The following is a 26,385-nucleotide window of genomic DNA, read 5'->3' on the forward strand; positions in this document are numbered from 1 at the left end:
AGTAGGCAAGCCAGGCCTTGCTTAAAAGCTTTCTCTATTGTATCTACATAAGTCTTCACTTTAAAAAAAAAAAATCTGTTTCTGGGGCTGCTTCTCTCTTACTGCAGGAGCAGACAGGACAGGCTTGGCTGAGTGTTTTATATGGAATGGAGAAAGCCTTTCCCCTCCTAATGGCGTATATAATTCAGGTGCCCTAAAGGCATGCTTTCAGGAATTCTTTTGCCCGAGGTAATGGGGAAGAGAAGGCTGTTTTAGGACCTTGATTATTCTATTGATGCACAAAGCTGGAAAAAAGTAATCTCCACCGGATTACCGCGAATATTTCCATTAATTATCAATGAGTCTGGCTTAGACAGGTGCTGGGTGTCAGTGAATGGGACCCGAAGACGAAGCAGAGTTAAAATTTGGTTATCTTAGCGGGTGTGCACACAGCGGCAGCCGTCTTTAGGAGCTCTTTATGTTTAATCAATAAATAAGCGCATCCAGGGCTGTGCACGCTGGGGGGCTGTCCCATTGAAATATCCCCTATCGCCGAGTTGTTTACCTCCCCCGTGTTTCTTTTATGATTTATTATTTTATGCGGTGAAATTTCTCACCTCGCAATAATAATAACAATTATGGAAGGGCTTTTCAGTGCCGGAGACTGGGAAATTTTTCTCTGTTGCATAGAATGCCTATAATAATAATTGTGGTTATAAATAAAATGTGGTGCGCGGTTCAGAATAGCCCCAAAGTGCGGTTTATTCGCAAACACGCTAAGCTCTCTATCCTCTCTCCCCGGTTTTTGTTTAACTGCCCCTTAATGAAACCTTATCGAGCGCTGACAGGTTGCTGTAAGCACCTATGTGGCATTGTTATTAAAATGCCCGATCTCCGAAGCAGCGCGGAGCGCCTTTAACTTTATATTTCTTCCTTCTTTTGTGATTGCGCGCGGCTCCCCCACCTGCGGTAAAAATGCATCCGCGCGATCTTCCGTGAATATCTGTGGCGGGATAATAAAGACTAAAACCCCGCTGTCATTTCCAATTCTTTGGTGGCGCTCCGTGTCAGACGGGAGAGAGCGGGAAAAAACGGAACGGCGGAGGCCCCTTTGTGCTCCCCGTGATCCGCGCGACGGGCTGGGGCTGAGCCTTGGGAACCGAAGGAAATAAAAAAAAGGGGCTTGTTTGCGAAAGCGCTGAAATCGAACGCGTTTGTCGGAGCAGCGGGCTCAAGCGGTGCCCGGGTTCTGCTGCAGAACTGTCGCCCGCCGCCCCCTTTTCGAACCCGCGTCCGGAAGCGCCGCCTCCTCAGGGGTGTCCCCTCACAGGTGTGTGCTTTTGTTCCTGGCAGGGGACGGTCTGGACAACAGCGTGGCCTCTCCGAGCACGGGGGACGACGACGACCCCGACAAGGAGAAGAAGCGCAACAAGAAGCGCGGCATCTTCCCCAAAGTGGCCACCAACATCATGCGGGCGTGGCTCTTCCAGCACCTCACGGTGAGTACGGTGCCGCTTCTGTGACGTCCCTCCGAGAGACCCTGTGCCCGAATGCCCCCCTGTGGGTAACGCCGGACACCCCCCCAAAGCCCCCATGCCCCCTGGTGCGGCTCTTCAAAGTGGCCTGGGTGCGTAGCCTCCTCAGACCGCGGTGCCTGTTGATCGGGGGAAACCGGATAGGTTTGAAGCCGAGCGGCGCTCCCGTGGGGGGGGAGGAGAGTTAAGATGAGCCCTTCCAAGAAAAGGTCCATTGTGCTCGCGGCCCGGGCTTTGTCGGCCGGCGAGATCGGCGGGCTGCCCTGCCGTCCCTGGGGGCTGCTGGAAGAGGCCGAGTGCGCAGGTGAACGCGCGGCTCTGTGAAACAGACGCGCGCGGTGGCGGCCATGACGCTGCAGCCGCGTCATGTGACCTCGGCTGACTGTGGGAATTGTACAAAGGCAGGTGCAGGTACAGTGAGCATCTATGCCGCAATTACACTGCACTGTATGGTCAGTTCCCATAGCCATGAACACACAGCATTGCACAGTCAGTGACCATACACCCAGCACTGTGGCAGTGCACACCTTGTCGTGGCCAGGTTAGAAAAACCGCTCTTCCTCACTTCCTCACTCCAAAGCAGATTGCAAAATTTGCACATTTTTACATAGAGCCCTCAGCAATCCACAGATGAGGCAGAGGAAGGGACGAGGCTGGAGAGAATGGAAATTGGGAATTTGGGAAATTGCTACATGCTAATACAGGGATGATTTAGAATTTGTATTCGCTCCTGGCAGGCTGAATGGAAGGCCGAGCAGTTCACCCTTTGGCAAAATGGAGCAGGGTGCACTGTAGGTGTAACGTTGGTGTAGAGGGAAAAGTAATGATCCTACCCTGGAATTTGCCATGAGGACACCCCCCCCCCCCCAAACAGTGTTTCTGAAGTGGGAGGGGAGGCTCCGTGAGGGGGTGTAGATGGCTTGCTGCCCCTGCTTAGATGGGAGAAATAGAAAGGGCAAGGAAGAGATGGATAAGCGGTCTTGGAGGCAATCATTAATGGACTCCATATCCAATTTAGAATTATTATTAGAGCCCGGCGCGTTATCCATTTTTAGCTTTTGGCCGCAAGGTTTTAGTGCTGGAAATATAAACATATTTTCAGTAAAAAGGCAAAAAAAAGCTGTCAAATAGAAAAGGCGGGTGTGTGTTGTAGTGTTCAGAGTAACGTGCCAGTGTGAACATGCTGCTATAAAGCTGTGGCTAAGGGAGGAAGCCCGGAGCCAAAACTCCAGCAGCGTCGCCGTTTTCCCTGCGCCTCCGCTCGTTTTGTTCTGTTTATCACAACAAAAATAGAGCGATTGTGGCAGACTTCCTGGTGGAAGCGCTCGGTGCCCTGCTCTGTTTTTCGCTTCCTCCCGCGGTAGGACGCCGTTTGTTTTCTCTCCCTCCCACGCCGCGCTCGATTAACGCTCTCCTCGTTTGATTTCGCGAGAAACCAGCGCCAAACGGAGGCCGGCGTGCGAAGGTCCCACCGCGTCCCCGTTCCGCGCCCGGCCCCCACGACGAAAAGGCAATTAGTGAAATTACGCGATAGAGTAATTAGACGAAGCCCGGGCTCTAGATGGTTGCCGTGCAGACGTTCAAGGCCTCGCTCGGAGAAGCGGATTACTGGTCTGGCTCTCGGCTCCTTCCTCTGTTTGTACACAAGAGTCTGGGAGAAGGGAGCCGCAATCACAGTTCATAAAAGTAAACCGCAGAATGTGCTTTTTTTTGTTGGAACGCTTAATCCATGTTAATACAATTAGGGGCTGGTTTAGCAGCCCCGATGTACAAACGTAGCAATGCCATTGCCGGGGCAGACATTTTTTTCCCGGAAAGCACAGTTAGCAAACCTCCAGTCTGCTGCATTTTGAACAGAAACAGGTGTGAAAAGCTCTATAATTCATCTCGGCACTCACAGAAACATACCCGTGCAGAGGACCCAGGGCCTTTAAAGGACCGCGCCCCCCCTCCCAACAAAACAAAAAGAAATCATGTGGATACAAAAAAATGGCGGTAAAAAGGCAGGACCTCTTTTTTGGCTTGACGGATTTGTAAAATGTAAGCAGCCAAAATGAGAGCGGAGAGGAAGAAGTGGTGGTTTTGCTCTGGCCTGGCGGTGCTTAGGAGGTTGTGGGGCAGAATGGCAGATGTTCTGCATGTGACTTCGCTCTGCGAATTAATACTCAGAAAACGCGGTGGGGTTTCTGAAGGGGTGGACTTTTCAGTTTTGTCTTAAAATAACACATGCAGCGGGTTGTATGCTAGTCCCTGAATGGATGCTTGTCTTGCAGATTTAGTTATTTTTAATACACTCGCAGGCATTTCTGTGGGGTTTTATCCAATATGTTTTGGCCGAAGTTGAAAAGTTCTTTTCTGTGTTACTCTAAAGAAAAGGACTTTCAATCCCTTTAGCCATTGTTTTGTCTGCTCTTTTTGGGACTTTATAATGAGAGAAGTAAACAAAAAAGGACAAAAACATCACTAGTACTTTTCTGAATACTTTTCTCTAAAGCTTTAAAAAAAAGAAATTCTCAGAAAAACGTTGGCTGTTGTTGAAGGTTAAGGCACTTTCATAGCAAAACAAATTTTCTGCCGTGAAAACAGCAGGGGTATGTCTCGGGGCGTACCTCGTTTTGGGCATGTGACTCCAACGAGGATGATGAAATTGTGTCTGAAAGCTGGCAGTCTGAAGCTGTGTTGTGGGGTTCTGGAAGCTGGCAGACTGAAGCTGTGTTGTGGAGTGTTGAAAGCTGGCAGGCTGAAGCTGTGTTGTGGGGTTCTGGAAGCTGGCAGGCTGAAGCTGTGTTGTGGGGTTCTGGAAGCTGGCAGGCTGAAGCTGTGTTGTGGGGTTCTGGAAGCTGGCAGACTGAAGCTGTGTTGTGGAGTGTTGAAAGCTGGCAGACTGAAGCTGTGTTGCAGGGTGTTGAAAGCTGGCAGACTGAAGCTGTGTTGTGGAGTGTTGAAAGCTGGCAGTCTGAAGCTGTGTTGTGGGGTTCTGGAAGCTGGCAGGCTGAAGCTGTGTTGTGGGGTTCTGGAAGCTGGCAGGCTGAAGCTGTGTTGTGGGGTTCTGGAAGCTGGCAGACTGAAGCTGTGTTGTGGAGTGTTGAAAGCTGGCAGACTGAAGCTGTGTTGCAGGGTGTTGAAAGCGGCAGACTGAAGCTTGTTGCGGGTGTTGAAAGCTGCAACTGAAGCGTGTGTTGCAGGGTTTGAAGCTGGCAGACTGAAGCTGTGTTGCAGGGTGTGAAGCTGGCAGACTGAGGCTGTGTGCCAGGGTGTTTGAAAGCTGGCAGACTGAAGCTGTGTGCAGGGGTTGGAAAAGCTGGCAGGACTGAAGCTGTGTTGCAGGGTGTTGAAAGCTGGCAGGCTGAAGCTGTGTTGTGGGGTTCTGGAAGCTGGCAGACTGAAGCTGTGTTGTGGAGTGTTGAAAGCTGGCAGACTGAAGCTGTGTTGCAGGGTGTTGAAAGCTGGCAGACTGAAGCTGTGTTGCAGGGTGTTGAAAGCTGGCAGACTGAAGCTGTGTTGCAGGGTGTTGAAAGCTGGCAGACTGAAGCTGTGTTGCAGGGTGTTGAAGCTGGCAGACTGAAGCTGTGTTGCAGGGTGTTGAAAGCTGGCAGACTGAAGCTGTGTTGCAGGGTGTTGAAAGCTGGCAGACTGAAGCTGTGTTGCAGGGTGTTGAAAGCTGGCAGACTGAAGCTGTGTTGCAGGGTGTTGAAAGCTGGCAGACTGAAGCTGTGTTGTGGGGTTCTGGAAGCTGGCAGACTGAAGCTGTGTTGCAGGGTGTTGAAAGCTGGCAGACTGAAGCTGTGTTGCAGGGTGTTGAAAGCTGGCACTCTGAAGCTGTATTTCGGGGTGCTGAGTGTCAGCAGCCCTGTCAGTTAGATCCCATCCAGTCTCATCACAATGGCGACAGCATGTGATGAACATTATTATTAAGGTTTGGGCCGGGTGCTGGGCTGCTGGTGCTGCTACCATATTAGACTCAAAGCCCCTTGTGTTATGAGGGACCCAAACACCTACTAACAGGGACACAGTTGTTCTGGATTTTCATGTTCTTAGTCCTGCGGCTTCTGCTGCCACAGGAGTCTCCTGCAGGGTTTACTTGTATGTCTTGGAAGCTGCTGCACATGTGGCTAGATTTACATTGTGCGGTCAGTTAAAGTCGTGTGAAGGGATGTCCTGCTTTTCTTTACGCAGCACCTTCTCCTTGATTTTTAGCATAGCCATGAGTGTCACCAAGAGAGTGCCTTCTCCATTGCTTCTGTAGAGCCAGGAAAAAACGCCCGCCCTCGTAAACTGAGCTCAGACTTGGTAGCAGTTGGAAGTGGGAAGTGCCCTCATCAAAAAGCTGCCCAGGCTGTTAGAGGTCAAAGGTCAGGTGGGATCCAGATACCATTAGCCACCAGCTGTTTATTGCTGGAGCACAGGGGTGTAGAAGCACCACTCGACCATGACAACCTGGGTGTGCCACACTATCACAGGGCTTTCACATCTATAAAATAAGTCAGGTTTGCCTGTGTACTAAACAAGATAAAAAACTGATACCATTTTTGTGAGGGAAAAACTCACCCAACTTGGCCCTTGGCACTCAATGTGTCTAATCTTCTGTGAATTCATGTTCGACATAGAAAAGTCCATTCATATTAATATTTGTAAATTCAATTTTGTAGCCTGCAGCCTCTGGATATTTCTTAATCTGGTCTAAGTAGATGACAGAATTATAGGTACCACAAAATGTAAAGATATACAGCATTTCAGACTGCGTGCACCAAAATGTTTCCTTGATAACCCCAACTTGGGTGAGTGGCCAAACATTTTTTTTTCCTTTGCTCCATCTTAATTTTATTGTTGGCACTGGTTTTTCTCCTCTCATTCTTCCTTGTATTTATATTTTCTGGGCACTAGTATACTTTGAGTGTTCTGCCATTGACTTTATTGTGGCACCCATCTGTAAGAAATAACATGTAATGGAAGTGTGTTATGTAATGGAACTTTGGTTTGATTGTGTCACAGTCAGTGTAGGTAACTATACGATCATCTTGCCTTGTTGCACACGTTATCTCTGAAGTCAATTATTCATAAATGAATAAATGGGAAATTAATGTTATTTTCCTTGGAGTGACTGCTGGATGTTTTGTCTGTTGGGACGTCTCATTGAGTGGAGATCCTCACCCTCCACCTTACCACCCTCCCCAAAGCCTCCCTACCCCACACCTTGAAATGAAAACATCATCAATTACCTGCTTGACAGCTCATAGGGAACTGGAGGGGGCAGCTCTTCCAGGCTCATCTTGGTGGACAAAAACAGAAAAAAGAAGAAACACTAAAAACAGATGTATTAGATGTTATTTGATGTACCATCAGTATTAGCAGTCCTCTCATAGTGATTGGTTAAACAGCATTGGGGTTGGCTCTTTGATAAGGGACTGCATCAGCAGAATTCTGATTGCAGTGGGAAAGGTGGAGAGTTACTTTAAAACCCTGTAGAAGGAAAGATTATTGGTTTTGGGTTGTGTCTACGTTCTGTCCTCCGTTCCCCACTGTATCACAGAATCCAGACACTGATCTCACTTAACACCATCTGAACACCGGTGATGAGTTTTGACTCTTCCTCTCTCCCTTTCTCTCTCTTTTTCCCCTCTCTTCTTCTCATTTTCTCTCCCCCTTCTCCTGCTCTTAGCTATGTTCCCTCTTTAAAGTCCCTGAAGGGCATTTAAATTTTAGATCCCGTAACCTCTGAACCGTTGAAAATGGCTGGCGTAGAACAAAGGGGTGCATTCCCGGGCCTGTCTCAAAGGCGTGTGTGTGTGTGTGTGTGTGTGTGTGTGAGTGAGTGAGTGAATGTGTGTGCGTGTGTGTGTGAGTGCTTGTGCGAGTGCGCGGGGCCAGGGGGCAGCCTGGCCCATCTGTGAGAATGTGAGAACTTTACAAACCACCAAGGTCAGCATGGGCGGAAACCCAGGCTCCGACGCCACTGAGATTCAAACTTTTGCCGCTTCTGTCGGTGACTGATTATGGTGTTTAGCAGGAGGAGTGGGTCTAGCCACACTGTGCTGTATGCAGTGTGGTAGGTGGAGTGGGTCTAGCCGCACTGTGCTGTCATGTCATCCTGACTACAAGAGAAGTCGGAGTCTGGATTATGGCCCCAGACACAATGGCATCTTGTCTATTTCATTAGCAGTTGTATGAAAAGTGTGTAGTGCACTTAGGTGTAGCTGATGACCTTTGTGTGCTAGCTCAGTTCTATGTGATTGGGTTGATATTTGTAGAGGAATGCTTCCACGCTGTCTCAAAGCAAAGCTGCAATATAGGACTTACTGTTACTCACTCCCAGTTAATCTGCAAATCCAAACAAACTCCCTTCCCTAAGTGTCATTGGGGTGAGCTATATGCCAGGGTGAAGGCTGTGATTTAGCCGCCATGCCTGTTTGTTGAAATGACAGTCATTTGGAGCCATCGTCCCAAAATCTGCCTGTTTCTGTATGCACACAACTCCTGCCTGCAATAAAGAGAATAGGATACTTTTACAGGATGGCTGGGCGTAGCGTGTCTGTGTTATGTCAGTAAGTCTGTGTTATCTTAGTAAGTCTGTCTGTCACTCCAGGGTGTTGGAGTTTGCTGTGAATGAATTTGCTGTAGTCAGAAGCTTGATCCCTCTTATGTACGGTGACTGTAGTTGATTCTCCAGCTGTGAATGGCTCAGGCCCTGTGCTCTAGTTTCCCTGTGCTCTCCTTCCACATTCCCACCTGATGGGTTGTATAGGAACAGCCAGCTGGAAATCTGTTTGCCTGTTATAAGATTCATCAGATGAGCAAGATCTGCCTGTCATCTTGGCTATGACACATAGCTTTGAACCTTGTTTGCTTTTCTTGTGGGACCAAACACGCTGTGGGAGATGATTACTTTTATTTTGAGGTTTATCAGTGGGAGCAGATGAATGCCATGCTGGTTTTACAAGGCATCCAAACCACATGCCTTTTGTCCCGCCTGGAGCCTGGCTCAGACTAGATAGCCTCTTTCCCATCACTTTTTGCTTTAAAATGCATTGTGGAATCTTACACAAGCAGTCACTAACTCAGATTTCATAGGTGAGACATAAATGAAACGATGAAATTCTATCGACTGTTAAGTGCATGAATTGTTTAATGGACACGGGCCTAGGATTCTGGAGCCTTTTATAATAGCTGTCTATTTTCCTCACATTGATCTCACCCCTACCAGAAGGGGTGACCTGGAGTTTAACTTCAGCATCTTCCAGAACAATACTTCTATAGACGAATATAATTAAGACATTTCCCTAAAATAATAGATGCTGAATTTTGGCAGAATTAGGCCTCTGCAGAGTCTCTCTCTGGCATAGTAAGCTGTAATTGGAACTGTATTTCAACCAAAAGAAGACAGACCTCTGAATTGTGTACAAATTTGGAAAATTGGGAGATGAGCCACATCTTTTCTTTAAAAAAAAAGAGGATTAGAGGAACCGAATCACAGTAAGACAAAGAACAACAGAAAGGATGAGGCAAAGACCAGAAAGACAACCAGGCCCTGAGAGCTCAGCTTGCCAAATTGAAGGAAGACCCACTCCAGAGGGAGAGGGCCTTCTCCAGAGAGCACTGTTGGTTGTACCCTGTTACTGCTACAGGGTACCACCAACAGGGTAGGAAGAGAAAACCGATCACTTAGGTTATTCTCAAAATGACTAAATAGATAAATACAAATAATAATATGAAGAATAAGAAGATTAGCATTAAATACATTTATATTCTACTTCAGATTATAAATCATTGTTCATTGTCAATTCAAAATGAGAAGTTTTAGTTTTAGTTCATTGAATCTGCAAGGTTGGTACTCTACAGCTCTTGGAATAAAAAGTACAGATTCTGAATTATTGAAAAGCATTAGCAATATTGATATTCTAATTTTGTTAGAGCCTTGCTGCTGTAATGATGTGCTTGCTCAGTGCCCCTCAGGTTACAAGTCATAGAAAACTCCTGGAAACTGAGCCCTATACAGCAAGGCAGAGACTAAGGGGGAACAGTAGTGTGGTACAGAGGGGATTTTGCCCAGCGAGGAACATCACACATATGGTTAGAATAAGTCAAACCATTGGCATCTGCGACAAAAACATACAGTGTATTTGTGTGCAGAATACATTCCTCCATCTCCCTACTTCAACAAGGAGTTCTTCAACACCCTCTGCACAGAAATTGTCCATTTCCAGGCCCGGGGAAATGTGATGGTCTGTGGAGACTTTAATGCCCGCACAGGCACGGAAAATGACTGCATAGATTCAAAAGGAAACACCCATGTGTTCAGACAGGCCCCTCTGCACCTCACACCCACACTAATGAAAAGAAACAACTTTGACAAAATAATAAACAAAAATGGAAAGGAATAGTGCATCTCTGTCAAACCTGAGGTCTGTATATCCTTAATGGCAGGATCAGGGGGGAGTCCTTTTGGGCAATTCACATATTCTTCAGCTCTTGGGAGTAGTGTAGTTGATTATGCAATCACTGACATGGACCCCCTCCTCTATCAGGGCATTTACAGTCAGGCAGCCAAGTCCCCTCTCAGACCACAATCAAATAAATGTGTTCCTGAAAAAAACTGAAAAACAGCCCAGTAAGCCGTACCAGCTCAACCAACCATACACATGGGCTCCAGACAGCAAAGAGAAATATATCAAAGCAATCCATTCAAATGAGTTAACAAATGCTATTAACATTTTTCATAATGCACATCACCATAATTTATTGGGGGGGTTACAATCCCCCCAATATTTCAAAACAATAATTATAGCATGATGATGAGATGGATTCTGTGACTTCCCCAATTTCCCTATGTTGTGTAAAATTAAAGACAAAAAAAGCTCTTTCTTTCCATGATGGGCTGATGGACATGGTTTATGCACCAGGCTATCTATGTATTTTTCTAGTAGGCTGTTCCTAGTGGACGACAACTGGCCGTTGCTTTTTTTAAAGCTTCAAACACTTACTGTTGCTACAGTTGCTCATGTTATTTCAGTCATTTCCCAATGCTGTGCTTGAAATCTGTTAATTAATCTAATTAATTAATGTAGTTTTTTCAGTTGTCCATGATTATCAAGAACTTTGCCGTGACTACTCCACGAATTCTGCCAATATTTTTTGTGACAAACACCCAGCTTTACTGATCAGTAATCTGTAGTATTTTCCCCTTAGAATTCTTTAACTTCAGTTCCTTATGAAATGATGAAAGATGTGCAGTCCTGTTAGGAGAAGGACCGGGAGCCCCAATTACGGCACAGTGTATTTGGCCTGCCGTAGCCTGAGGCAGACCGAGCGACCAACCTCACATGCGCGGGAGATTCTTTTTTAAATGGTTGTGTTGATTTGACATTAACATGGCTATTGCTGTTGTGTTGTTTTTCTTTTGAGAATGTTCACCGTCATTATTTCACTGTACATATGTATTTTAATTGATTTCTGATGCTTTGGCAATACTTACATACATATTTCCTGCCAATAAAGCAACTTGAATTTGAAATTGCAAGAGAAAGAGAGAGAGAGAGAGCGAGATTATTCCCCTTGTTGTTTGGTGTGTCCCTTGTGTATTTCCTCTTAACATCTTCAGTGTGTCGAGGGCATAAGGGAGCAATTGAAAGATGCCTTCACCTGCTTTAGACTCTTGTCCTTGACCAGGTTTGATGTCCTTATGGACCTTAATTAAAATGGCCAGGGTGAAAGGGTAACTACGATAATAACATAATAATATTGTGCAGGCTATTAGAATTTTCTCTGGCTCTTAAATTGCTTCCTTTTGAATGTCGCATTTCATTGCCATTAAACTAAGTTCCTTGAAAATGAACCAATGAAAAAGGTTTCACCGAGGTGCTGTGTCGTAACGTTAGCCTATGAACAGTTTTAATGCACTGTCAGATTTTATTTTTGTGTACGTGCTAATGATTCAAGCCAAAGCCAGGCTTAGGGGCTGGAGGGGACATACAGGAGGGTACTAGCAGGGTGTGTGCTCAGGCATGACCTCATAGAGCTCTTCTCTGCTTTGCATTTTGGTCTTGCTGTACAGCAGAAAGGCAGAGCGGTAATTAGTTCTGCTGTAGCCGAGCATCAGCGAGCACAGGTCTCGTGAGTGTGGAGCTGTTTTCAAGGAAGTGAAGGGGTTGGAAGGGGCAGTAGTACTACATTACCCATATGGCCCTGCCACGGCCTCATCCCCTGCCGTAGTACTACAGTACCCACATAGCCCTACCATGGCCTCATCCCCTGAAGTAGTACTACAGTACCCACATAGCCCTACCACGGTCTCATTCCCTGCAGTAGTACTACAGTACCCACATGCCCCTGCCATGGCCTCATCCCCTGCAGTAGAACTACAGTACCCACATGCCCCTGCCACGGCCTCGTCCCCTGGAGATATTAACGTCCCCTGTAGGCTGCCGGCAGCTCACCTCCAGCTGTGGCTGCCTCGGCGCGCTGAATTGCTTTTGAATGTTCTTTGCTCAAATAGGCGGTAATTACAAGCTTACAGAGGTTTAGTGGTCCAGTAAACTACATAATCACCCCTGAATTAGCCGAGGCTCATCAGCTGCAGTACAGCGGACCCCCGCCTCTGTCTGCATGAGCGGCCCTTATTGCACAGTGACTGACGCAGCAGGTGTGGAGCAACACGGATCGCTCTTAAACGCAGCCTGTCCTCCGCCCCGCACGCCGTTCCCTAATGACACGCCTTCACACCCCCGTGCCCACCCCCTCCTCTCTCCCCGTGGGCCTTCAGTGGACCAGGGCGCGCTGCTACCTAATTTGTGGCCGCTTACATCACAGGACTTTGGGGCCTCTGTTCCCACCCCCAGTCCTCTATCACTTGTGTTCTAGAATTTCTAATTAGGAAATGCACGTGCACACAAGCTACCAGTGTACATTTTTGGAGCCAGGCACTGGCTGGCTGAATTATTTTGCTACCCTTGTATGAAAAATAATTTAATCAGGTCATTTTCTTATTAATTTGGAATGAAGTATAGTTTTGTAGTAAAGACTAGCGATCAGTTTTGGTTTGATCGTGATGCTACATCTGAGTTGCGGGTTACCGGTTGTGAAGTGCAGTTCACTCTGTGTGTAGCCTCAACATTTTCACTCATTGTTGTCACTTGACACCGTAGTTATTTCTCTTCCTCCATACTTAACACAGCTTGTTTGACTGGGTTGAAAAAACACCATTCCCTTACCGAGCCCCTAAACATTATCATTTCGTCCTTCTGGTGTTTCCATGCTGTGACTCCTTACCCCTCATTACAATACTGAATTATCTCCTCCAGGTAGTCTGCCTTAACAAAGCGAGAAGATTTATTTGTGCATGGACCACATCTGCAGCTTAATCTGTCCCACACTTAAGTTTTAATTACATGCTTATGTTGCAGCCTGTACCCAAACCATCTAGATGTATTATGTACCCATGGGCTGAGCTCCACACCCTTTCCCTAAACCAATAAAATATGTTTTTTAATGAGAAAGACTAATTAGAGCATTGGATATGAGATTGAATATATCTCCTTTTTTATCTCAAGGATAAATTAAATTACAGGAAAAGTCTCAAAGGGTGAACTTTTCCAGTTTTTTTTCTCTCTTTTGTGAGGAACAAGGCTTCCTAAAAGGAGCAAACGTGAATTATTCATGCGCTTGGCTTTCTGTTGATTTTGCATCTTGTGAAGTTTGCAGAGCCTTCGGTGCGAGAGGCGGTTTGGTGGTGTGCGGTTGGAGGAGGGAGCCGGTCTGTGTTCCTGATTGTACATCTTAAACTGTGGCCTACAGTTGTTATTATCTTGCATGCAAGATCTTTTATGTTTGTTGTTTTTTTCATATGAGAAACGGTATTGGGAAAAGTCACAGGAATACCACTGCTTTAAAAAAAAACTATTGCCAAAGCAGGATTCCTTGTTGCACAACCAAGGACAATACGACCTATGCAGCAAGGAATTTCACATGGTTAAGGCCTTGTACAATTCACACTTAAAAGGACATCCAAGTGCACAATATCAATGCTGTCCTGTTTAGGGTAGGAGCCCATTTTTCATTCTAACAGCAACAGCCTCTTTGTGTTATACAGTGAATGGTACGGTGTGACACTGTCTTTTTGACTAAAGACAACAGCTGCTGTTGTAGTGGAATGGTGCGTTCTTATCCAAATATTTAAGGAAACCTCCCCCACCCCTGGCTATAGTTGAGATGGCTCTGGACAAGTATGAGCACATCTGGAGAAGAGGCAGGGAGAGCTTGCGGTTAGCACAGTGTTAACTCCAGCGGGGAAGGAGTGGGAGGCACACAAAACTTCATTTTGAAATCCTGTTTATTGAGGAGAACCAATAAAAAACCCCGTCCATGATGCCCTTGATTCTGACCTACTGAATGCCTGCTGAACCAAACCGAGGGGTATCTGGGTTTCTTTGGGGATTGGGTTCATGGTGGTGCATGGAGGTGAGGTGGCAGTGGGTTAGTGTTTGGGTTAGGGTTAGGGTTTGGAGGACCGCATCAGACTGACCACAAACACATTTTTTAAGGGACGGATAATGTACAAAAGAAGTGTGGGAGCAGCAGATGTGGGAAAGGATGGTTGGAAGCCATTTTCTCCATCCTGTCCCTTCACTAACTGGGGAAAGACGTCTCTTGGTGTCTCCCTGGATTATCAGACATGTCATATTTTGGATCGCACAGGAAGCTTTGTTCAAAGGCAGAAGGCTGTTTGTGGCCAGTTTGAGGTTGAAGCGTCCCCAAATCTGTGATGTGGCTTTGGGTAGTTCTGCAATTGCTCCTTTAATTTTGTGCCTTCTCTCTGCAACTCATCTCCAGGGTAAAGGAAGTCAGCAGTGTCTCCGACACACCCTCATTTCATTAAGTCAATCGCGTGCAGAAAGACTCTGAATCACACATGATAGAGAAAATAGAATTTTCTTGAATAGAAAAGAAATTCCTTAAATAGAAAAACTGTAATAACATTAAAGTAGATAATTAAGATGATAGAGATGGGTGGTTGGGGAGATTGTAATTAAGTGCTTAAGTGGAACACGAAAAGAGATGTCCGCATTGTTTTTAGGGGGTAACATTTTCATCCCAGGGACAAAAATACCCTGGAGTTGGCACGTGCAAAAAAGCTCTAGCCGCCTCCGTGTGGAGGAAGAGAGAAGAAAAGAAAGACAAGATAAAAGGAACTTGCAAAATGGGTCTCCTTCTGAGACGAGGCGGGGCACACTAGTTCCAGTACCATGAGAAACAGATTAGTGTGTGGGTGTAGGAGAACACGTCCAGTTCCTGGGTGGTGCTGGGTCTAAGTTGGGGTGTAGGAGCACGGATAGCAGGGGTCAGGGGACTGTAGCCCGGCGAGCCGCATCACCCCTGACCCGCGTTAGCTCTGGGTCAGGTGTGGCTGAAGAGTTTCCACCGCTAATTCATTAGAGCTGACAGTAATGCTGACCAACCACCAGGATCAAAATTCACCATCTGTGTGATTTGGTTGCCATGCACACAGTTGTTTCACATTGTAGCCGTGTGTAAAGTGAGGTTGGCGGAAAAGGGGGCTCCGTTTTTTTTTGTCAGTGCCGGAGTTCACAAGTGTACGGCTGTGCCAGTGTGGGATGGAGGGAGTAGGCGGGTCTGCTCAGCCCTTATCTTGGTGATAGGCCCTGGATTTGCTGTTCTGGCTCACCATGCACTGTCTGAGGGGGTAGGGGAGGAGAGCTGGTCTGGAGAGAATGTTATTGATGCTCCGTTACACACACACACACACACACACTCCGATAAGATAGAAAAACAAGGATATCACTGTCTTGGCGTCCATAAATGCAGACGAGGGTGGAAATTCTGATGAAAGACATAGTACATTTGGACAAGACGTATCATTAAGAATGGGGGCCGGGGGTGGGTGGGCGTGAGGGGGAGCGGAGAAATTTTCCATCTGCTCTTTTAAGTTGTTTTCACTTTCTTGCAAAGCATCATGGGATCCTGAGAAAACACTTTTCACCCAGTGGAACCGGCTTGGGGATTCAGAACACAGAACCTCTCTCAGACCGCATTACCTCCACTTATTTCCCTATTAAATGAAAAAAAGCATGAATCACAGTATTTTGACAGGTAGCGGCTATTCATAAAAAAATAAGAAAATAAGCCCAAGATGCATGCAGAATGTTGAGTTTGATCCTACTGATTGGTCAGAAGTGCGCTTACAGGGTGTTGTGAATGGGTCTTTGGTCGCAGGGTGCAAGAAAAAGTGTCTGCAGCGCACGTCAAGCGTGTCTTGGGTCCGCCATTGTGAGAAGGAGTGAAACAATAATTTGAGAGGGAAATCTAATAGAGCGGGGGCTCAATGGGGAAGCCTGTTTCACAGTCTGCGCTCACACACAGCGGGGCCCGCGCGTAATCACTGCTAAATGAGACTTGTTATTGGATTGCGTACCCTCCTGAACCAGTGCAGGGAGGCAGCTCCCCGCCGCACTCTGGGGCCTCCTGGGATTTGCGAGTCAGCCGCTGCCGGTTGCCCTCCCCCTCCCCGGCCCCCGCCCAGGTGTGGTTACCTAGGAGTTGTTGTGGAAAGAAAGGTGAGGCACAGTCACTGGGGAGGGGGAGGCGTAGAAGTCTGACTGAACGGGGACTCGTGCCTGTTGAGCTCAGGTAGAGACGCAGGTTTGAGAAAACCCCCTTAATCGTAGGTTGGAAATCCTGTGCTGATGTGGGGTTTCCTCTGAGGTTTGACCAGGAACCCTTCACCAGCATGCTGCCCTCACTACCGGGTTTATGATGTGTAAGAAACGGGTGGCAACCCCAACCCTGAATTCACCATACGGTTTCAGTCTTCATTTAAAAAAAAAAAATTTTTTGTTTATTATTTAATTATTTTGTCTGGTGATCTGATGTCACAGGTTCAGTCCTCTTTGGCTGAAAATCTTTCTGTGTCTCTGTGTGATACTGACCAGACGGGACGCCATTTCTAACCCCTCCCCATTACTACGTCCGCCGCTCCCTCGCGAGCGTGTCTGTCTCCTTGAGACAGTCGTCTGCTTGCCAGCAGGGATTACCTCATTCTAACCCCTCCCCACCCCAGCAGCCACATTGATTGTTTGCCAATAATTAAACTTAAGGGAGATAATGGCTGGAGGCTGGTCTGAACAGCATGTGAGAGCACAGAAACATCCATTACTGGAGAGGGCTGGGGCATTTTACAGCGGCCCTCTGCCATGGGGGGTGGGCGAAATGGCTCTGATAATGTGTGCCCGATAAGTGAAATTCTCGTTAAATATTTAAGCAGCATCCAGCTCGTTAGCACAGATTTGCCAGGGAGAAGCAGGGGGGGTGTGCAAACTTGACCTGGGGAAAGTGGTTGGACACACACAAACAAACACGCGCATGCACGCACTCCCACACACACACATATACACACACACGTACAGGCACACACACACACATACAAGTGCATGCGCACACACACACACAAACACACACACTGTTTCACATGCACGCACACACACACACACACACACACACACCCAATGCCTACAACAAATAATTCAACTGAAAGCGGGTAGGGAAGGGTGGTGAGACAAAGGGAGAGTCCTGGTGACTTAATTTGGGAAGATAGAGGACGGGGTGGGTCTCCGTGGTAACATCAGGCAGTGTGTGTGTACCGCAGGGCTCTCTGGGCTACACACAGAGCAGCCCATGTCTGTACAGTCACACCACCCTGGCCTCTCAGTCACAGGTCCTCCCTCTCTCAGGTCTCCCGTTATGTGTGTGTTTGCCTGCTCCTGTGCTTGCACAGGGGTCCTCTCCTCTCTCCTCTCTCCTCTTCCCTCTCTCCTCTCTCCTCTCTCGTGCGGCAGTTACATTTCTCTCTGACCCAGAGAGTGAGAGGGAGCTGCATGTTTCCCTTTTCTGCCAGATAAAAGCAGAATGGAAGCCGTGGTTGCGTGAAGTCACGGCGTTCATGTGATTACAACAATTATATTTGTTTCAGAAGCAGCCTCGAAATGCCCCGGGCCAGCTGTCAGAGCATTAAAGGATCAGATGACTCCAAATAAACCGTGCCCCCGGAATGTTGTTTTCTGCATTTTTAGGCAGCCGTTTTCCTTGTACACAGGCTCCATTATTGTACAGTTTTGTAAAATTAGCCCCGCGCACAGTGCAGAGAAAATCTTCAGCCCCCTGGAAGTGACTGCGTAGAGGCCAAACATTTCTGCTGGAGGCCACACTGCAATTAGAACTTTCTGCATGAAATTAGACACAGTTTGTTCCAATTACCTACATCAGATCACATGAAAATGACAGGGAATGGTAGAGAAAACACTTCCCCCCCCCCACCCCGCCCTGCTGGAACTGCCAGTGAGTACACTTGGAGTGGAAAACACTAAAGGCATTCCACTCTTAATATCCCAGCGAGGGAGAAGAATGGTACCACACATCTATTTATTTATTCATTCATTCGTTCATTCATTCATTCTGCTTTCTTGAATTTCTGAGCGTTGGTCTGGCATATTTTGAAAGGTTCATTGTGACGGTGCTCATTCAGCTAATTTCAGTTGTATGCAACAACATGTCATCATGCTGTTTGAAATTGAATGATGCTTCTCTGTGTGGGTATAAGAAGAGGGCACAGTGCTGGAGATCATTTCCACACTGTGCTCTGCTGTGCTCTGAAATACTGGGAACACTGGGCCAGTACCTCCTCAGATCTCTGGTCCCCAGTTTAATTTCCCTGCTTCTCATCCTTGGCTGCTGTTATACAGAGATGTTTTTACAACAGGGAGGATCTTAGGCTTACTCTGCCAGCACAGCTCCAAGCCGACCAGTGACCCATTTTGCTAGGGGCAGCCTGGCTGCTTCTTTGTGTTGGTGTAGAGCGATGTGAAAACAGACATGCACGTAACTGGGCTGGGGCCACCATGTGACCCGTCTCTGTTTCTGGGGTGGGCAGCGGGAAGCCCCCCCGCCCCCTTGCTCCCAGCAGAGCTCAGGTATAAATGCATCCTCTTCCAGTTCCATGCCCCCTTGCCTGGTTCACTCACACGCTTTTTACAGTCTGTCCTGGAATCCCGTCACTGTCACTTCCGGGAATCCCGTCAGTCGCTCCTGGGAATCCCATCACTGTCACTTCCGGGAATCCCGTCAGTCGCTCCTGGGAATCCCGTCACTGTCACTTCCGGGAATCCTGTCACAGTTGATCCCAGGAATCCTGGCACAGTGCTGTCCTGTCTTAAGTTCTGCCCCACCCCATGTGCCTAATGTCAATATGGAAATATTTATCCACGGGATTGATATTTTTGTTCTGTATTGACTTCAGCATGGAATCTCCAGCTTGTGAAGTAATTGAGACATCAACCACTCCCCCCCCCAAATAAATAAATAAATAAATAAAATAAATATATAAATAAAGACATAAATAAATACATAAATAAATAAAAACCAAGCAAAGGAAAACACATCCAGAAATCAAGAGCCGTGTATTAAAGGTGCAGGTCCTGCAGCCGACTGCTGCGTCAGTCCGAATCCGCTGTCTTATTCCATGCAATGCGGCACAGAATATCACCTCTTCCTCTCCCTTCCTAGCGGTCCTGCTAACAGAACCCTTCCAGAATAAACTGGAGCGAGGCAGCGTGGCACCGCTCCCTAATTACCGTGCCTTTCTCTACACTTCACTTAACTTTATAATTGGCTTGCCTTTTCGCTAACGTTAATTACATGACTTCATATTGCATTAATGACTCTCAGAGAGAGACACACCTTGTCTTTTACACTAATTAATAGCTGCTTTCTGACGTCCACAGCAAAGTGTTGGCAATGTTTTTGTATTTTGTGTCACACAGTATGTCAGGTTTTTTTTTCTTTTTTTTTAAAACAAAAAAACTACATTTTTCATGTATGTATTTACATTTTCCCCTCCTCTTGTTTCTTCGCAGCATCCTTACCCATCAGAAGAACAGAAGAAGCAGCTTGCTCAAGATACCGGACTTACTATACTACAAGTGAATAACTGGTAGGTCGTTTGTGCATGTGTGTTTACATGGAATCAATACCTTTGCCTCAAGCAAATTGTGTGTAATGATTTGAATTAATACACCCCCTCCCCCCCCCCCCACCACCACACTGACTGCACCAATCCCCTCTCACCCATTTCTGTCTTACTCAGTGCCTGTTCTCCCCTCATGTCAATTCAACCAAAAGCAATATTGCCTGTGGAATATTTCCAAGTTTTATTTATACAAAAATTAATTTCCATTTAATTAACCACCACCCCCCCATCCCCCAATAAACAAGTACATCTCCAGCTCCAGCCAGCACCACAACACATTGATGGCACGGTGCCTGGTTATGAATCTACGCCTGATTAGTTTTCTTTTTTAGTCACATTTCACTGCAGAGGTGTTGTACATTTTAGTTTAGAAACATGTGAAGGTGTCAAAAAAACGTGCAAATCATTGGTTGAGAAACGTGCAGAAATCCCGTTAAAATGATCAGTTAAAAAACAGATTCAGAACCTTTAGGCTCCATTTGCTTGGTGCTCTGGCACTTGAGTTATCAGAGATGGCTATCATGTCACACACACTGTTAATGGGCGTGACTAATTAAGGGCCCAAACACTGCAGAAGGGGTCTGGAGCCCGATAAAGCCTGGCTCTTTTCATGTTCCATGTTGTAAAAGTACTCAGAAACCTCTGAAAGGTTGCCTACATACACATGAAAGTTTCTCTCCCCCCTCCCAACCCCCACCCCACTCCCTGTTCTCATTCAATAAGTGCCAGAGATTAATATTGCTAAGGCTCTGATTACATGCCCTAATCCATTTTGCTGAATAAATTGTGCCTTGATGTAGGCATCACCTGCATTAACAAACCCCGGTCCAGCTATGGAGACCAGCAGCCAAAAGGGAGAGATCTCAGATATATTAAAGCCCATTACAGAAAATGTAATTTCTGTCAACATAATCCCGGGCTTTGTTCAATTTGGTACCTCGGAGACGACTGGCTGCTTACAATACATTTGCCTTTAGAGGATTAATTTACGAAAGTGTCCTATCGGCTTGCTACAGCCGGAGCTACACCAGGGGATCTTGTTGGGGTTATCAATTTCTCTGACCTCACAGCTACCCATGGGAGAAGAATTATTTCAACTGTGAAGACAGGACACAGACAATCACATTACCCCCTCCCACACACACACACATACACGGTTTATCTATTTATATATTTATTTTTATTTGTGTTAATGGAAGCACGTTTGTGCTTCGCCGAAAGGAGTGAGAGCCAGAGAGCCAGCGTGTGATTTTACTGAGGATGAGCCAGGTCTGCTAATCTAAGGAGTATTAGCTGTTAAACCTTGCATGCCGGGATTGCTCTGCCTCTTTGTAGTAGTGTGTGTGTGTGTGTGAGTGCGAACCTGTGTATGCATGTAAGAGGGAAAGAGGGAGCGACTGTAGGAAAGAGAGAGACGGGGAGACACAACACATATCAGGGGCTAGGGGAAGGGGATCTACAATTTCATTTGCCTGTTGTTGCGCTTGGTCAGAAGACCGTGATTGGGTGTTTCCATGGTAACCCTTGGCGATGTTTGGGGGTGGGGCGGGGGGTTGGGGAGTAGGTACAGGCTGAGTGGGGGGAGGGGGAAAGGCAGGAGGAGGCTTTTGGTAGCTGGGCATTAGGCCTGGGAAGAGAAGGGGGAAGATCTTTGGACTACTCTGGCTGTAGACCATTTCACCTGGTGAGGGAGCGAGAGAGAGAGTGAAAGAGAGAGAGAGAGACAGAGAGAGAGAGTGAGAGTGTGAGAAAGAGAGAGACTGAGAGAGAGAGAGAGAGAGAGAGAGAGAGAGAGAGAGAGAGAGAGAGATTCTTCCTTCTGGTGTTCAGAAAGAAACTGCCTTGATCACCTTCTCTTTGTCACCGAAGATGGTAACTTGTACCTTGTTATTTTAACCAGTCTTGTGTCTAAGAACATGTGGGTTTCAGGACATGGGGCATAACTAAGCACCATGCAGCATGAATGACCTGTTCTGCAGGCTGGTAGTTTGTTTTGTGGATTGCTTTCAGCAGTTGTTCTGTGGAGCTGTACAACATAATTGTTTTTCTTATTTTATTTTCTCCTAGGCTACATATAGCATCACTATTTATGCTCTAAAAGTAAATATTCTATGAATTGAGTTTTCAGTTTAGTTTTAACACAGTGCATTTCTTCTGTGTTTGTGGGTCATAACCAGCAGCATCTCATGGTCAGAAAAGGTTTCTAATGGATCACAACAGGCAACATTGGGGGGGTGTCCTCATAAATCTGTGGATGCGGAAGGCCAGTGAATCGCCGCCTGGTTAAGATGTTTCAGAGGACGGAGAGCAGTCATTCCCTCTCTGGGAGACATCAGGGGCAAAACAGTGGAGGAAAAAGTGTGGACTGAGAGAAAAAGGGGTTTGGGGTTCAGCAATAAGAGGGGATTCTGGGAGAGCTCCGTGAGGCTCAGTGATTGAAAATCAATGAGGAGGGGTCATTGGGTTTCCCGTGCTGTCCATTCCCGCCTTCCTGATGGAATTTAATAATACCCTTAAAGGCAGTGTTTAAACCTCTGCGATGGATTGTTTTGTCAATAAGGCAGCTTTTATGAAAGTCTTAAAAGCGGGAAGAGTGCGGTGTGTGACAAGCGGCGCGGCTTCAGAAAATGACGTTTCTCTGCTTTCTTGGTCATGGAGAGTGAAGAAAATTTAAGGATGAGAGGAAAGATTGATTGGCTGGCATATGCCAACTGGAATGACTGACAGACGGTTGCGTGGAGAGAGCAGTTTAAACCCTTGTGAATAGCTGTGGATTTTTACATCAGCAATGGTCTGACAAGATTTGTGAACTGCAAGCTTTACTGTACTTGATGGATCATAATCTGTGCCTGTTCCATTTGTCGAATTTATGCGACAATGCCTCGTTTCTACTCTGACCCACCTTATGTTCACAAATCACAACCACAAAGCTTACGCCATTGCTTGAGTGTGTGAAGGACTTCCTGTTTCTTAAGATGATGCTGCAGGCTTAAGGCTGGTCCACTCATGCATGGATGGGCCTGGAATCAAGTCTTCAATTGGAATGAGTTATAAGTAAGATGGATCTGGTAAGAGTACCATCCATTCTGTTGTTGGGCATCACCCATACCCACAATGCTTTGCCAGTTAGTGGAATGCAAGCATTGAGGCTGCATCACTGAGCAGCCTTTGCCTGGTCTCTGTGGCTGTGTACTTTCTGTGAGTCTCTCTGACCTTTTTAACTGAATAGGTTTCTTCTCTCTGAGGTTATAGACCTAAAGAAGAACATTTCTGACCGCACAGTGGCTAGGCAAGGGCAGAGGGGGTTGGGTTGCCTTCAGGGGCTCAGGCATTGCTGTTCTTTTGCTTCCCTTTCAGAGAAAAGATGTGTCATTGAGGCTGAAACAGATGACGTTAGCTGTGTACACATTAGTCCAGTGCATGCCCAGCTGCAGCCTGTTCTTCTCGAAGGCTTTCCGCCGTGTTTGCCGACGATTTTGCCTTTCTGGAATTTCATTGCAGGCACAGACCTGATCTCCACCTACGGTGCGACAGCAGCTGACGTTGCTGTGTGTGTGTGTGTGTGTGTGTGTGTGTGTCTGTGTGTGTATGTGTGTGTGTGTGTGCGTGCGTGTGTGTGCGTGTGTTTGTGTGTGGAAGCAATTGTGTGGTTAAGAGCTTGTCAGTGAAATGTTTGTCTTCATGCGGGTGAGCATGTGAGTGTGTGTGTCTCAGTGAATGTGTGAATCTTAAATGTGTTTGCGAAAAAGGGTGTGTATGGAGCCTGCGAAACGTTGAAGGGTGTCCTTAAACCTCTGCCTCTCTCTCTCTTTCCAAAGAGCCCCAGGCTCAGACTGCATATTTCTCCCCTTCTCCCTCTTTCTCTCTCCCGCTCTCTTTTCCCCCTCCTTTCTGGAAGGATCTAAAACACGGAAGACCTGGGGTCCATTCGCAGCTGAACATTTCATGATAATGACTGAAATTATACCGCTAACAGTAACACCACTATGTCGAGGTACACAGAACTGTGGACTCATCACAACCAAAACGTTCAGGGTTTAAACAGGTCTGCAGAGGTGAGCGGGCCACAGTGGAATGGTTCTACCCTTGATTAGCAATCATTCGGCTGCCCTGTTAAATTGGCCTTCTTTCGCAGTGTGGGGTTAAATGTTAATGACACAGCTTTATGACAGATCTTTGTGAATTAGCTGGTGACACGAGACCGCTTTACATTTATGTACTGTTGTGCATATGGAGAAAGAGGAGAGAAGTCCTTTTATCTGGTCAGCTGATGTGAAGACAGGATGTCTGTGGGAGGTAGATGGTTGTTTCCAGTCTGTTTTATTCATGTGCTGTGAAAAAAAAAATTGGATGCCTGTCAGAAAATAGAAGTCGATCGTGATTTTTAGGGGTAGTTTAAAATGGAGTGACCGTGTTATTGTCTCCATTCACATCTGTGAAGCAGGCAGGCCATGCCAGATATGCTAACCTCAGGGCGGGTCAGAGACTTGCATGTGAAATCACTGAGTTGGGGCTTTCCACTGAGAAAACCGGGAAGTTAAAAAGAATGAAAAAGGATAAGCAGGAAGAGTCACATCATCACAGTGATGGTGCTTTAGATTTATTTGCCAGTTGAGCAGCATGTGATCCAGTCTCGCTTTGAAGACTGTCCCAGGAACAGGGTGTTGTGTGCATGCACAGTGGAGTGGGCATGCACAGTACAGTAGCTACTGCACAGTTACCTTGCAGCTGCACATGCTGGTGACCCTGTGACTGCTATTCAGCTTGTGGTGGGCCAGGCTCTTGCCTCACTGCACCTCCTTGAGAGTGTTCCAATGTTGTGTTTGTGAAGTGGGCGGGTTGGGGTGGAGGGGGGGGCATCTGCCAATGGTGCGGTGCTGCCAGGACCCGCACGAAGGCCAAGGAAACGGCTGCCAAATATGACCTCATACCCTGCCTGTGCAGGAGAGTGCAGATCCTCACCCTCACTGCTCCATCCCTCCCTCTGTCCCTTCCACCTTCCCCCTTTACCCTCTCCTTCCATTGCTCTCTCTATCCATCCCATGTGTTTTAACCAGTGGGGATGGCTGGACTAACCCAAACAAACACAAGCATGACATACCAAACATCAACCATCAGAAGGACAGGTCAGCGCCCAGCACACGCATCCCATTGGTCACTGTGGCTGGGAGGAGCCACAGGCTGATATGATTGGACGGTTGCTTTTTGGGTGAAGAGGCCTGTTTATGGACAGGACAGGTCTCTGCCTGTAGGGAATCCCTGTCCCAGGCCTTAGCCACGGGGGAGTGCTTTCCCCTGTTGCTAAGCGCGCCTGTTTTTATAAAGCGTGGCCTCGAACCCCAGATGGCTACCTCTGTAAAGACAACATTGGGGGGAACTGAGCTCACTGCTCAGTTAGTGGAACCTCACCCCTCCTTTTGGTCAGGAGCTATAAGGGGGTGGTGAAGTAACGGTGGCCTAGTGATTGCAGCTGCCAGGATCAGGATGACCCCTTGTGGCTCTTGCCAAAGGCCCCCTTTGATTTCACTATTTTCTTTAGGTCTCTAAGTCTGCAGACCTTTAATGACCAACTCTACTCTGTTACAGCTTAGTGCACACTTAGTATTACTGCATGCTGGATGTACTGTATACCAAAGTAGTATTCCTACACTCCTCAGTACATGTGACACTGCTTGAATGAATAGGTTTGTGTGTCTATATGTGTATGTGCATGTGTTTGTGGGTGTGTGTGCATGTGTGGGTGTGTGTGTGTGTGTTTGTAAGAGAAAGGGTGTATAAGTCTCAGATTCATAGTACAATACCCTTTATTCTCATGTTGTCTCTCATCTCCCAGAGTACCGAGGGAGTGGTGTTGTATGGTTCTGGAGAGTTATTGGAATTCAATTTTTAAAGTGAAAAGGGCTCTACCTGTGTTAATGTAGGAGTGTGAGCAGTTTGGACTGAGTGAATTCACTCCCCTGCACCATGACATTGGGTAGCAGTATTTTGGAATAAAGCTAGTTTAATTAATGGGAGCTAATACAGCCAATATTGTTTGTTGTAACTTGGCCTCATTTTGATAGCAATATTTTTAATGGCAGGCATAGATTTTGCAAGTTTTAATTAGTGATGTATAGACAGTGCTTTGCATGCATAACTTGGCATTTTTATGTTGAAAACATGTTTTTGTTGAGATATCAGTTATTTTTGTACTGTGTTTGTAATGAGTAACTGCTGGTAATAATGCATATAAATTGCATATAAATGTATGAACCATAAGATAATTATATCTAGAGCGAGACATGCATACACACGTACATGAGAACACACATACATTCTACCTCAAAGAATGTATTGTCATATTTATAAATGGATTACAGTAAGTGTTTTAATGGGTTATTATTGTATACACGATAGGCCTACTAATTGTCTGTATGTCTGTAGATGATCTATTGGCCTAGCTAAGAGGTCAGAAGGTACAGAAGTTAATGTTTTTAAGGGCTGGAGAGTCTGTGGTGGTTGTGGTTACTTCTGTAGGAAACCCTGCAGTGCTGAACTCTCTGTGCTGTGTAGGTATGTGGCATGCCTCGCCAAGCCATAACTTGGCAGATGGCATACCTGCCAACCCAATAAATGCAGATAGGTGCAGGGGCAAGCCCAGCACGCGCTCTGGGGTGAGGCCATCCCCTGATTAGGGAGGGGAGGGGTATCGGCTGTTGTGTAAGTGGGATTCTAGCTGTCACAGTTTATTTAAACGCATCCAGCGCTGTGGGCATGACGTGCGGGTGTGAGTGAGTGAGTGAGTGTGTGAGTGAGAGAGGGAGAGCGAGAAGGAGGAGTGAGAGAGAGTATGTGTGTGTGTGT

The 26,385-nt window shown here is 46.7% G+C and overlaps 1 protein-coding gene across 2 annotated transcripts in view; it reads left to right on the forward strand.

Moving 5' to 3' along the window:
- The window catches only part of LOC135244450 (homeobox protein Meis1), a 69,406-nt gene that overhangs the window by 32,304 nt on the left and 10,717 nt on the right, over positions 1 to 26,385 (forward strand). For both annotated transcript variants that reach the window (XM_064316732.1, XM_064316733.1), the window contains exons 8-9: positions 1,333 to 1,478; positions 19,430 to 19,506. In XM_064316732.1, the coding sequence (XP_064172802.1) occupies positions 1,333 to 1,478; positions 19,430 to 19,506 (223 nt within the window). The remainder of the gene's footprint in view (positions 1 to 1,332; positions 1,479 to 19,429; positions 19,507 to 26,385) is intronic.

The sequence above is a fragment of the Anguilla rostrata genome, chromosome 18, assembly GCF_018555375.3.
Source record: "Anguilla rostrata isolate EN2019 chromosome 18, ASM1855537v3, whole genome shotgun sequence".
NCBI lineage: Eukaryota > Metazoa > Chordata > Actinopteri > Anguilliformes > Anguillidae > Anguilla > Anguilla rostrata.